The sequence below is a fragment of the Etheostoma cragini genome, chromosome 4 (genome assembly GCF_013103735.1).
Source record: "Etheostoma cragini isolate CJK2018 chromosome 4, CSU_Ecrag_1.0, whole genome shotgun sequence".
In the NCBI taxonomy this organism is placed as follows: Eukaryota; Metazoa; Chordata; class Actinopteri; order Perciformes; family Percidae; genus Etheostoma; species Etheostoma cragini.
In genome coordinates, this window is record NC_048410.1 from 4,577,821 (window position 1) to 4,592,051 (window position 14,231).

At 40.9% G+C, this 14,231-nt stretch overlaps 1 protein-coding gene across 2 annotated transcripts in view; it reads left to right on the plus strand.

Moving 5' to 3' along the window:
* Nucleotides 1–13,587, plus strand: part of cntn3b (contactin 3b) — a 49,398-nt gene extending 35,811 nt beyond the window's left edge. The window contains exons 14-23 of one of the 2 annotated variants that reach the window (XM_034869846.1): nt 1,912–2,029; nt 2,987–3,145; nt 3,288–3,437; nt 4,456–4,526; nt 4,903–5,137; nt 5,544–5,653; nt 8,116–8,302; nt 9,141–9,253; nt 9,352–9,517; nt 10,035–10,126. In XM_034869846.1, coding sequence (XP_034725737.1) covers nt 1,912–2,029; nt 2,987–3,145; nt 3,288–3,437; nt 4,456–4,526; nt 4,903–5,137; nt 5,544–5,653; nt 8,116–8,302; nt 9,141–9,253; nt 9,352–9,517; nt 10,035–10,126 — 1,401 coding nt within the window. Of the gene's footprint in view, nt 1–1,911; nt 2,030–2,986; nt 3,146–3,287; nt 3,438–4,455; nt 4,527–4,902; nt 5,138–5,543; nt 5,654–8,115; nt 8,303–9,140; nt 9,254–9,351; nt 9,518–10,034 lie in introns of both variants that reach the window. The other variant, XM_034869847.1, reaches the window with a different exon arrangement.
* Nucleotides 13,588–14,231: the final 644 nt, after the last annotated feature.

A 14,231-nucleotide genomic window follows, 5' to 3' on the forward strand; every position in this document is an offset into this window, starting at 1 on the left:
TTTTGATGAAGAGTGTGTCATTATGACATTACTTTACACACGTTTGTGTTTATAGTGCAATTTGCTATCCAAGGTCAGCAGTCTGATCACTGCCATTTATGTGTTGAAGGTTCATGTCTGAATGCCCTCACAGTGATGTAGACATGCCAAATTCATATCTTCATGAATGTAAATGATGCAAATGGCAATTATTAATGACATTGAACTGGGCATAGGAATATAATGAGATATAGTTTACACAGAATCTGTTTTCCCTGTCCAGAGAGATTACCAGCCCCCCTGTTCAACAGCTTCTGATGAATTAATCAACATAATTAAAGCAAATGTGCCCCATCACTTCCTTCCTGCCAAGGCAGGACACCTTGCTTGTGAGCACAAGCTCCCAGGTTTGCCAGGTGGCGGCTGACTTTAGAAAGAGAATTAGACATGGCAGAGCAGCACGTAAAAACTGTCAGGCGAAAGGGGAGTAGATGAAAGGAAGGGGTAAAAGCAAAAGAGAGCAGGAGAGGTAGGTAGGCTCTTTAGCCCGTGGCTGCATCGCAGTGCCAATCGGCTCAGCTGTGCTCTGTCAGGTGCTTCAGTGAAGTGGAGATCCACGGGCGTTGCTGCAGACGGGAACCATGATCACTACCGCTATGGGTGACGAAATCTGCTATGACTGCAGCAAGTCTTACTTGGCGCGCCTCCAGCTGACTTGTTTCCAAAGCAACACACTACTTTTCACAAGTTGACATGCTTTGTGACAGACCACTTCAAGAGGTGACTTTCCCAGGCACAGTGTCTTTATCCAGTCATGCGGTTTTGACTTACAAGGACTTACAAAGATACAAAGCAGCTACAAGTGTATGCACTATACATCAACAGTCAACAATAATGTCCATTATAACACTTCACTTTGGCATTAATTAGTAATGCTTATCACAATTAACATAAGAGATGTAATCATGTCATGCTGCTAGCTAGTTGGATTTGCAAGATCTTGCAACAAAAACTTGATATCTCGCAAATAAAACTGGAGATATTACAAAACAAAGTCAAGAACTCGCAAAAGTGTTTGTCCCCAGTACATGTTTTTTTGTTATTTATTATTTATTTTTTCGGGTTGGGAGGTTCCCCCCTCCATGTCACTTCCAGGGCTCCGTAGAAATAGTCCCTAACTAATTTGCAAATATAACAAGTTAACCATTTATTCCTGAGTAACGTTTGCTAAACTTGTTATAAGAGATTATTCAGCCTTTTTGTGGTAAACTATATAGGCTATAGTGTTTTTATTTGTTTTTAAAAATGTACATTTCTGTCTTTAGTTGGAATGCGATCAACCCTATTTAACTCCCAACTCGTACAATACAGACGCAAAAATCCCCCTTTAGCGTCTGTATGGGACGCACTGGGCAGACAAGAAAAACACCAGTCCTTCAAATCGCTTCATGGAGGCACTGAGCCTATTCAATTTTAGCCTGTTAAAAGCTACATATACAGAAGAGAAGGATAACAATATTTGTTCAATATGTTTTTTTGTGTTCCCTCCCCCAGATGCATCCAGCTTATGTAAAATAATATTTGCTCTTACACTGGAGTTATACTCATATCTTGCTTGAGCTTATGTAATTACAAAATAATTAGGATTGTCTTTCCAATTAACTAAACTATGTTTGTTTTGTATAGCTGGTAGCTGTTTAGTAAGGGCTTGGGGGGCTGGTTGGTAGGGTAACGTCTGAAGACATTATTTGTGCAGAGTACATCTGCCATGTCTGTTGTTTAAAAAGATACAAAATATGTGGCCTGGAGACGATGTGATTGTGCAAAGCAGTATAAATGTTTCAAACATCCTAGAGCCATAAGCTGAGTGATGAAATAACACTGCATCTCTTACTTAACATAGTTTTTCTCAACAATCCTATTCCCTTCTAGAGTATATCAGGGGATCTGATGATTCGTAACATCCAGCTAAACCATGGAGGGAAATATGTCTGCGTTATTGACACCGATGTGGAGAGCCTATCCACCTCTGCCATCTTGGTTGTCAAAGGTAAGAAAACCAATTGACTTCAAGAGCTTGTTTTCAGATGCTAGTGTATGAATAGTCTAGTATATTTACTGGACAATGTTGTGGTGTTAAAGCATCTGTATTATTATTAAAGTATTCAAAGAGAAAAAAAGTGTGTTGGTAGTTCAAAAGAACCTTGGCTTCCTGTAAATATACAGTGCAGCAGATGGATGAAAACCTCAGTCAGCGTAATGCAAGCTTCTGTTTACGTGTGTGTGTGTGTGTGTGTGTGTGTGTGTGTGTGTGTGTGTGTGTGTGTGTGTGTGTGTGTGTGTGTGTGTGTATGTGTATGTATTTATGTTGCTGAAATTTAAGAAATGGCATGCACACTCACACTGACATGTGTCAGTAGCTTTGTTGATATGTGCTCGGGTGTATATGGCTCAGGGCTTATCTCTGGTGATTTACATTGGTATTCAGTCCCTTAACAAACTGTAATAGCGGTCCCAGGTGCTTTGAGAAGGCAATGTTTATCACAGAAAATGATTATAATTGGCTCATTTACACATTGACAAAATATCATGGAAAGCATTTAAATAATTGAGCAGTCGAGCAAACAGCTATATGGTTAAGCCAGAGCGTGTAACAGTCACAGACGTTTGCTGCTCTCTTCCTCTCTGTGTACTAACACTTTTTTTTTCATTCTTCTCTCTAATATCTGCTCCTATCTAGCCCCTCTTTCCTCTCTCATAAATGATCACATCTAGTGTCTCTTTCCACTGCTGGTGCTCCCATGTTCAGTAATCACTTTGTAGCCATGCACATTACACACACAGTGAATGAAAAGTCCATGCATGTCTACATCAAGTATGTTGCCTTTAACTGGAGGAAGCGCAATGGTTTAATAAATAATAAATAGTTGTAATGAGTTTGATGATGGAGCCTTCTTGGAATGGGTGATAACCTGAGGTTCACCCTCCTAAATCACCCTTGATTTAGGTCCACCAGGTCCTCCGGATAAGGTAGCAGTGGAAGAAATCACAGACAGCACGGCCCAGCTATCCTGGACTCCGGGAAGGGACAATGGCAGCCCCATCACTGGCTACATAATCCAGGGCCGAACGCCCTTTACTGTGGGCTGGCAGGCTGTTGACACAGGTACCATGAAGCACTCCTCCTATCTCCTTGTAGAACCTAGCTGAGTTCTAATGTTGGTTTTTATGTATTACAAAATAAATTTCAATTTGAGTCCAGTTGTGTGTCAGTCAGATTTTCAAAAGAACTCATTTCCACTTTGCAGTGCCAGAGGTTGTCAACGGTAACATGCTGACAGCCACAGTTGTTGCTCTGAACGCATGGGTGGAGTATGAGTTTAGGGTGGTGGCCCGCAATACCGTTGGCCTAGGAGAGCCCAGTCCGGCCTCTGCCAAGACCAGGACAGAGGATGCCAGTATGTGAAACTAAACACTTTACTGCTCACACACACACATCGACAATAGTGTTGAAGGATTTTGCAGTGGTTGGAATTTAAATAATTAATTACCAGGAAAACCCGCCTTTTCTGGGATCTCTTGCCATAAATACAGTTATACTACCAGTACAGTGGTAAATTACTTATAAAAAAGATCTAATAATCTGAGGTTTTAGTATTCATAATTGTAAATTTACATGGACGCAGAGCAACAATTCCTTTGAGGTGGAGTACACACTTCAGAATCGTCCGCTCATCTTCTGGAAATAAAATAAATGGTTTTACTAGATGAATTTGGAATCTAAATTTGGGGTTTAGTGGTCTTGCCCTAGGTCACTTTGACATGTGGACAGGAGGAGCCGGAAATTAAACCACCAACCCTGTGTTTAGTGGACGAATTAAGCAACAGCCACAACGCTTCTTATCGTGAGAGCATAAGACAAGCACATGAGTGTTTTTAGCCTTGGAAGGACTAAATAATATCCAGGTGTTTTCCCAGGATTTTGTCTATACGTGCAAAGAAGGATTTACCTGGATCTCCATTTGCAACATTCTACTCTAATAGACAACCATACATGGCCATCAGATATAATTGCTGCATCAACCATTTGCTGATATGACACATTAAATGGGATGTTCCACTTACTATAGGATACTACAAGGATGTGCACGAGTGCTCCTCCACCTACACTATCAGTTTTGCCCTCACACTGACACAGTGTGAATAGGAATGAAGTGGGTTGAGCTGAGTGTCATTTGCAAAATACTACAGATCTTGGCTTTGGTGTAAAGGCACGGTGACATTTGGGCAATGTCAGTAATTCACTGCTCTCTGAAATATTTGTGTTTTCATAGAGTGAGAGATTAGTGGACTGTAAAATAGAAGACAGTGTCTGTTGTAGGCAGCCTTGTCATAAGGCTACAAGTATAGTTGAGGCTTGTCGTTTAGCTTTGTAAACTGCGTTCTAATTGCTCCCCTCTGGGCTTTACCTCTCAGTTCCTGATACAGCTCCCACTGATGTTGGAGGTGGAGGCGGCACAAAGTCTGAATTAGTGATAACATGGGAGGTAAGTCATCTGTCACATTTTACTGTTCTCTCCATTGCCAAGTAATGGTTTTTCTTAATTGTGCAGAATTGAACGGAGCAATTTTATGGCCCACATTAGAGCGAGACACCTCTCCTCCAGGCCATTTCTCCCTCAGAATGCAGGGACAGAAAGCACTTCCTCTGAAGAGCTTTGCACTTTAGCCACAATCATATAGCCATGCAGGAGGAAAAGATAAGGCTAAAGGTGAATGCGGCGTCTTCTGGGTGGTAACGGCAAAGAAAGGGTCTGTGTCTAATCACAGGCGTCCTTGTCGAGGTACAGCGCGAGACGGGCCTGTCTGTTTCTTTGTCTGTATGCGTTTTAATATCACTATAGTTTTGTGTTTTGCTCCCAGCCTGTTCCTGAGGAACTACAGAACGGAGAGGGCTTTGGCTACATCATCGCCTTCAGGCCTGTGGGCACAGTCACGTGGACGCGAGCGGTTATCTCCACGCCGGGCGTGGCACGTTACGTCTTCCGCAATGACACCATCCCACCCTTCTCGCCTTTTGACGTGAAAGTGGGAGCATACAACAACCGAGGGGAGGGGCCCTTCAGCTCTATTGCCACTGTGTATTCAGCAGAAGAAGGTACGTTCAGATTTCACAGGCCTGCAGCAAAGAGTGATGCTTAAATAAGCTATAATCTCTCTTCTTACGACTATGACCTTGAATAGCAATGATGAAATGAGTGCTATTATTTCCCTCCCCCCTCTCATGCTAGGAATGTCAACTTGATATTAGTTATCGTGCTGGTAGATTACAGGAAATCCTAGCAGGCACTTACCACAGCACTCTGTCAGGGAGGTATTCTGTTAATTGAATTTGCTGGGCAGATAGTCTTCGCTTATGTCAGTCACATATCAAAAGAGAGTGGGGAAATAGCTTTTTAGTGGAACTACAGATATATTCTGTGTCTTTACTCCTATAGCTATTAGTGTGTGTGATGGTGTTGGATAAGTCTCCGGGATTCTCACCAGCGCTCTATTTTCTGCAGTCCCTGGTGTGGCTCCAAAGAGGGTTAGGACTAGAAGTGTGTCTGCAGTGCAAATTGAAGTGATCTGGGAAGCTCTCCCTGCCATGCCTGAAAGAGTGCTTGGATATGAGGTATGTGAGGAATCGGTGCAAAATCATTTTTTTTCTTTCTTTTTTTCCTAAAGGTCCAATATGTAATAAATTTACTGTTAAAAATATATAAAAATGACCCCAATGCATCACCACTATTTAAGGAAACATGCCAAGTTGAAAGACTATTGTTTCTGACAACAATGCTAATGCCAGTATTTTCTTCTTTTGGAATTTCCGTTCCTTGACAAAATTTCTCTTTTTGTTTTGGCTTGTGGGATGTTATCAACTGCCCAGTTTGACAGCAAGGCCGGGTTGCCAGATGGCCTGTAAAAACGTAAATTCAGCTCGCTACAGCTGTAATGTTAGTACGGCCGTGAAAGCAGCCAACAAAATAAACAGGATCAACGGAGATAGATTCTACCCGACCTAAAACCTAGGAATAAACAGCATGTTTTTAACAGTTGTGTGACCAGAGAACAAACCTGGGTAAATATTGGAGATGTATGAGATTGAGGCAGTTTAGAGCCCAAAAGGACGCTGAGTTGGCTAATTTGCTCCTGAACAAGCATTAGCTTTGGGCTGATTTATCACACCTACTAGGGACAGACATTTTATGTCATTTCATCGTTCGCTTACTCACATTGAACTATAAAGCTATAGTAACTGAGTTATTTACTTACGCTCAAAATCAATTACGACAAAGCCAGTAAAGGGATCCCAACTGGTCCTGGCTAACGCCGCCTTGCTAACCCTGCTAACCCTGCTAACTGCTAACGTTACCGGAGGACCGGGCCAACGGGCCACGGCTGTTTACAACGTGTAGCCTTCTCAGCGGCCGTAGCTGACAATGGTGAGTTATTTCAAGCCAAGAGAGGGGGGCTGTAAATTGGGACAAGAGGACCGTAAGTTATCAATTTGTTAGCGATTGTTGCCATATTTCTAAGCCAATAAAGTCTGTATTTCAGTCGGGTGGAAAAGGACGGCGAGGTTGTGAAATCTTTAGTGGTTCCTACTGTAATTCTAAACTGAAAACGTGTGTCTGTCAGTCGCGTACAGAGCTCCGCGTGAGCGCGGGATTTCATGTCTGTCAGCTTCTAACGTTAGTTCCTCCGCTGTGCTGTGAAACAATATCTGGCTATGTGAGACAAGCGTCTAGCAACATTGTTGTGAATGCTGCGGTCTCAGCAAACTCCGTGAACTTTGAGTGTGGGGAGGAGAGGTGGGGGAGACAACTCTCTCCAGTATTTTGAATTTGTACTGCAGTAACTATTTTAAACACTAGTTGTCAGTATTACATATTGCACCTTTAAATAACATGGTAATTGAGCTTTTCTCTGTGGCTTGTTTATCTGGTCTTAAAATATATTTTTTTTCTTTTCTTTTTACTTGTAATATTCCACTATATATTCATATGCATTTCTGAAGGGATATTGTTATATATGTAATAATATCATGAAATGACCTCCAACACTTTGATGCACCAACAGCCAACCAACAAGATTAAAATAAAATCCTTCATCCTTTCAAGAATGCAAAGAGGGCTTTGCTGTTTTCTTTTCCTCCCCGATGCTCTTTCAGTATCTGTCACCTCTGGCCTTCAGCACAAAGCTCTTCAGTTGCCATGGCGGTGGCCACATTGTCCTTTTAGAACAGAGCTCAATTCTCCAAACGCGGTCCTACAGTGGATTTAAGCTGCTGAATCTCAATAGTCCACCGTCAGTATGGATTCGGAGCTGTGGAGTGCACATATATGGGGCTCAGACTTTAATAAGGCGTTTTTATGATTGCAAATCCAATCCATTTTCAGTTAAATTTAATCGTCAATGTAACATAGTAAAGATTACTGTACTTACTGTAACCTGAAACCTGGTGCTAATCATACACAACTTTAATTGATATAAAATAAAAATACAATAATATAATGCAGTGGAATAACAGTATTCCTGTGGGCAGAAATTTCAATTTAATTATTTATTGACTCAACTCTTATGTCACTTAATACCAGAAATATTAATATTGCAGTAAATTAATCTGTTTGCTTTATCAAATATCACACAAATAACTGCACTTAATTAGAGGCTAATAGCCTGAAGAAAATCTAAATCAACAGAACACATATCCTGCTTTGCTGTATAAAGTGGGGACTACACATAAAACATTTTGAAACATGTATCCAGATTTATCCATAACCTTTTCACTTCTATTATCAAACAACTGAGGCTGTTTTTATGGCACAAACAGGCAATAATCATGAAATTTCCTGTGTCAGTTATCATATGACCCACTAATGCCCTGTTTATATGGCCTGGGTGGTTGGGAGTATGTGCATCAGTTATTGAAACTCCACTAGTGAAAAAGGTATTATCATTGCTTCCTCCATAATACACCCATCATTTCAGATTTTATGATGGCATATGAATTTCAATAACACAGTGCAATGCACCAAAAAAGATCAGTCCATTTGTGCCCATGATTGTGACTAGAAATTTTTTCCCTAACAGGTCATGTACTGGGAAGACGACACCAAGCCTGACACTGTTGGCAAAGTGCGCATATCTGGAAACTACACACTGGTTAACATCACAGGGCTGAATGCGAACACAGTGTACTACCTCTGTGTGGCCGCATTCAATACAGCTGGCCCCGGGCCACAGTCGGCGCCCATCAACACCACCACAAAGAAACCACGTGAGTCCGTCCCAGAGAGGCATTGAAATTATTTACAAATGGTCTTCGTTCAGGAACCATGTCGGCCCCTCTCGGATGACGTTGTACTGTCCTCAACATGACAGGCGTAGCATTTCTTCAGCTTTGTTGGTTGTGCTCATAAAATCCAATGTGACAAGGGAACTTTCCATTTACCTTGGGGGAAAAAAAGAAAAAAGATGCAATCAATTGGTTGAGAGGAACCAAGCTGCAGTGACAATGAATGAAAATGAAATTTGGGAATTTTACGCTATTTAGACATTCTGAAAATGCGTGAAAAAGTAACGGTTAAAAGGCTTTTGTTTCATGACACCAGTTTAGTAAAGAAAATAGGATAGAAAAAAGTTAGAATATTTTGATGGCCCATACCCATAATTCACAAACTCCTAAGGTGAAAGCTTAATGTACTGCAACAACAAGTTAACACAAGCATATAGACAAAACACAAGCAAATGAAGACACCGTGTTCACCAATTTAAAACAACCCAACCAAATAATGAAACTTGATGCTTTTATTATGAATTTGGTTATGTTTTCTCACTTTGCCACCCTAGTTCCTGGATGCTACGCATGTTGTCAATTCACTTTTGACTATTTGCATGTGTTTTCTAAGTTGCAGTGTGTTGAGCTTTTATTTCCACTTACTTAAGAAGGGTGCTTTTATGCAGCCTCAGTTTACAGTATGTTTAAGACCTGTAAGTAAGTGGTTCTGATGTATAAAGTAGGAATCTGTAAATTGTTTTACAGTATATGCATGCGCCACAGGAAAAAGTAACGCAGCATATTCTGTAGTATATCTTCTTCTTTGTTTCTTTGCTAGCTCCAGATCGGGCTCCACTCAACATACAATGGACCATGATTGGCTCCATACTCACGATGCACTGGGATCCTATAGTAGCTTTGGATACAGAGTCAAAGGTCACTGGATATGTGGTAGGTACCAATTCACTGCAAAACTCTGATTTGTCTTCAGGATCTAGGATGACGTTTTTCACATCAGCTCATTTTTCTGTGTCACCCTCTCCTGCCAGGTGCTGCTGAGGAGACATCGCTACAATGACATCAACACTATCTTGACCAACAAAACCACGGTGGAGCTCAGCCTCTCCGCCAATGACAACTATCTCATTCAGATCAAGGCCATGAGTGAAGGCGGCGAAGGTGTTGCCAGTGAACCCATCCACATCCATAAATTAAGTGAGTTTACTGTTGTCTTGTTTCTTCACATTATTTCCTTTTTGACCACAGATAAAACTGAGTATTCAATAATTCAGAGAGAACATTTAATTTGGCTTCATTGCATCCCGTTCTTACCATGTGTAATAGACTTATTTTGAGTGTGAGAAAAGCGACCTTTTTAGAAATGCGTGCACAGAGTCATCCATCTCTGCCATTGGGTTATTATTCCTTGTTGACTGGCTGCACAGCGCTGCAGCATATAAAGCAGTTCTGTGCTCCCATCCTGCTGCTGTGCAAAATTGTGAGACGGCTCAGTTTGCCGCTCTCTTCTTTGATGTGATACAAACTTTATCTTCCCAGGCTACTTAAATAGCCTCTCCTGTTGAAAGCCAGTAATAATGTAGATATGGGGGGGGGGAATCGCAGTTGGCTTTGGATTTAGCAAATAGCACAGCAGAGTGCAGGTTTTGTTCTTGTGATCCAAGGGATCCAATTTCTGCTTCTTCACATGCTGCTCTGCTGGTTTTGGTTGCAGGTATGGGAGCACGGGGCTCAGGAGCAATCCGCCTCAGCCCATTGTACCTCTCCGCAGTCCTCATCAACGCCATGATTTGCTCCGCTTGGTGATGTCTAATTGGAGCCTGCAAAGCGCCCTCCCTCCCCCTCTATCCCTCCACTCAGCCTGTCCAATGGACTGGCACAAGGCCCGGCTTCAGTGGCAAGACTGGGAAGGACTGGAAAGGACTGGACTCCGCCGAACTCTTAAAGGGACCATGGCACTTTTTCTAAGGGCCATCAAATAGAGACGTGATTATTTGCGTGCATGATATCTTTCAGAATTTCTTCCAGTGTCATAAGTGCCACCGTGCTCTAGGTTTTATTTTAGAAGGTGTGATGTCTACATGACTTATCTTCTTAGTATCCCAGGAGATACTAATGCCTTAAAACCGATTTTACTCATACAGTCCATACCAAAGTAGGAGACAGACTGCTTACAGGTTTCTTTAACCCTACATTTAACCCCCTTGTTTTGCAAAAACAAGTACTCATAAGAATTATTTTTCTCAAGATTAACTTCCCAACACTTTATTGACCTATAGTCACTGGTTGCATCCATATTTTACTGTCTCAAAATTAAATCATAATCTAAATCAGTTCCATTGACATTTACATCAACTAATATCCTCATCACATTTCTTTGCTGCTTTGCCAAAAGAAACATCTATTGCAGGCTAAACAGTTTACCAGGCTTTGTCACATATATGAAAGATACATAGCAAATTGATCAACTGTGCCTCAAACCTCAGACTTATCTCTGCATACTGAAAAAATATTAGGTCTGCTCGAGAGACAGTCTCCTGAGCTTAAGGCCCTCTCTACAAACCCTAACAGATCTTGGCATTTTGCCATCTCTTGCTCCTCTAAATAATAAATGCGTATCACATTCTGCATTCTCAGTCTAGGTAAAAAGCCGGAATTGCAGAAGAGAGAGACGAGTGGTGTCACTATGTCAAGCTGATCCCATGTGCACTGTTCCTCCTACATTTAGACGACCTGTGTTCAAGATTTTTATATCATGTCGTGGGACATGGATCATCTACTCTCCATATGACCAACTGGCCCAGTGCACAATGGACTACAGGATACCAGTGCCTTCACTAGAGCTCACTCCAATTTCTTTCTTTTCAAATAGCTTAGGGGAAAGATTCATGTTGCAGAAGAGCCATTGTTTGCTTTCCTTTCTGAAAAAATATGTTAGGATGAGAGGAAACTCAGAATGTTGAGGGAGCCCATTATTGGGATGGGTATGTTAATTAAATTTTCATTGAGAAAAGTACACCAGGGTCAACTAAAACAAAAAGCGTTAGAAGCTTTAGGAAAGCCGCAATGGATTGAGATGGATTGCCGAAATTTTGAACCCAGTATTTATGGACTCTGGTATAATAAATGTTTGACTACATCCGACGCATAATTTATATGCTATTAAGGCATGAGAGTAATTGATGCCAATACTGCGGTGAAAGTGCTCTGACTGGAAATGGAGCGAAAGGCATGGCTGTCATTTTACCCCCACCCCATTACGGTCTATCGGACACCTACCGGACTGAATAGTAACAAAAGAACATTGCTACTCTGCTGAGGGAGCTACTTTTCAAGCCCTTTTATCATGTGGATGAGTCTGTCAAAAGCCACCCAAGAATGAGCCCAGGTGCGATTACTGGGGTCCTGACAATGGTCGTGTGGATGTGGAAGGATACAGTGAACTGAACTGCTACACATTACTGTGCCTTTGCCGAACATCGGGGCTGTGTATGGTCATTAGCTCAGAGGTTGTCGTTGTCTGTATTTTGCACTCTCTTCCCCCTATCTTCCCCAAAGTCGAATGAAAGCACAAGGAATTGATGCAAGGTGACTGGATGTCCTCACTTAGGCGTCTGAACAGGTGTGCAGACCCCAGAGGCCTCATAAAAAGTCCAAACGGCCGACATAATCAGGCTGTCCTATCTGCTCCTTGAATGGTTTCATAAAGCTCTGTGCTATTTGAATAGGCTGCTGCAGACCAGTCAATGAGATATTGATTTTTCTGCCCCATTATTACAGCTGTCACCATTCAAATGCTTGATTGACTGATGGCCGTGTTCTTATTGCACTTGTTCTGTTGTGATACAGTCATTGATGTCTGACTTTATCAGAACAATTCATAGGCATTATCTTTTTCTGTTGTGTTTTGGTTAGCATTGTCTAGAAATTTCACTGTATTTGCTCAACTGTTCACAGCTTTTACAAGTATTTTGTAGTGTAGTGGTAGATTGTGATTTTGAATTGAAGCAGTGTCCTGAAATTGATTGGCTGGTTTATTATTTTTAGTCGAAGTACTACTGTATCTTTCTTCTCAGCAGCATAAACGCCCAGTCACACCAGCATTTAAAACAGTTAAATTTCATAGCAAAAGCAGTTCATTTCAATGTAATTTCTGCAATCAGCAGACGCCCTTATGAAGAGAAGTAAATCTGTATAAATGTATACTTTGGGTGGACTTTCTTGTGCCATTAACCATTAGCAAAACGTCGTCACAAACCGAATAATCCAAAATGGAGGAAGCTAACATAGCTTATTTGCTGTGTTCACAAAAAAAGCAACCTTTATAACAAGTTATGAGAAAGGTTTTGGTAGTACAAATATGTCTATGGAATAAACTCTGTGAACTTAATGGCCTAATATTTACCAAGCTAATGGTCTTTCTAACTAAAAGTGAGCAAGCTAGCTAGCTTGGAGAGCTTTATTTTTTAGTGATAAAGAAGAAAAACACTGACTAGCACTCACATGATCCCGGCTGTTCAGCGCATTTAGCTGTTGGCTCAACAGTTCCAATAGTTCACAAACTAGCCCTGCAAATATCCACTACAGTTTGTCCCCAATCCTCCTGCAGCGTCTGTTTCCCAGACACATGCAGATGACTATTGCTGCACTTTCTTTTGTGAGAGGGCCTCAAAGCAGCTTGTGTGTGCAAATACTTGATCCAAGTGGTATTAATAGTTCTGTTCATATCCAAACAAGGTAACGCTATTGCAAGAGGTCAGACTTATAGGGTATTAATTTACAGTTTTTCAATGTGAGGTAGTTTCTCAGTTTTCTTTATTTTTACATACAGTAGTTGTAACTCAGCCTAATGTTCCTTACATCTGCTCATGCTCATTTAGGAATACAAAACTATTGTTGCTGGCCTTGTGCTTTAATAAATACTACAAAGTACAATCTAAAGGAAATGATCAGAGCCATCCGCTAGAATTGTTCAATTGTATTGATCACAGAACCACAACATATCTATTTGTATCCACAAAGTCTGTTTGGTTAGATTGGTTTCTGTGGTTGTTGTTGCTAGAAGGAGTGTATCGCATGTAAATAGCTTGCATACATTTTTTAAACAAGGCCATCAAAGACAACCTCACTGCTTTTATATAGTGTGTTCTCCGACCTTAATACTGGTGTATTAATCAATGATCTCTGTGAGATACTGACATGTAGAGTGGCATTTTCATATTGAAAAGTAACTGTTTTGTCTTGTATACTAAAATTGTGCATGTTAACCACTGTTTGTGAATTTGTGTTTTTTTTTCTTTTCTAAAACTATAACTTAATAAAAATGTTTATTCCAGTGGGCTGTTCGCCTGCGTCTGCTTAACTAGACACACCAACCACTTTCTTGCAGATCCAAATCCACATGGGTCTTCCAAGCCCCAATTAAGTTCAGTTGATTTTTGGTTACTTTAATTAACGTAATGTGCAATTCATTAATTAATTGCACATCTGCATCTTAGAGTACAATATCAACAAAGGCAGGTCAGCATTATTAGAAAATCTTGAACTCTTGCTTTTTCTTGGGCCTGGTGTTCTTTGCTGTTTTTTTATTATTCTTACATGTGCATTTTCCTAAATTAATTCATGTTTAATCCAAATAACCATAAAATGACTAACCTACAGAAAACCTGGGGCCAGGACATATTTTTCCAGATAGGAAATCATAACCTTTCGGCAAAATGCTCACATTATTCCATTGCTACAACATCCCGCCATAATCTGAAGTCAAATCCAAGTCAGCCCCCAGATTGAGCCAGTGAAGCTGAAGACCAGACTAGGTCCTGAGGGTATCGAGGCTGAGGACAACTCAAGACTAAATGTGCATATTGTCTTGAATGTAACTAATGATGTAATTAATTCACACAAGCTTGAA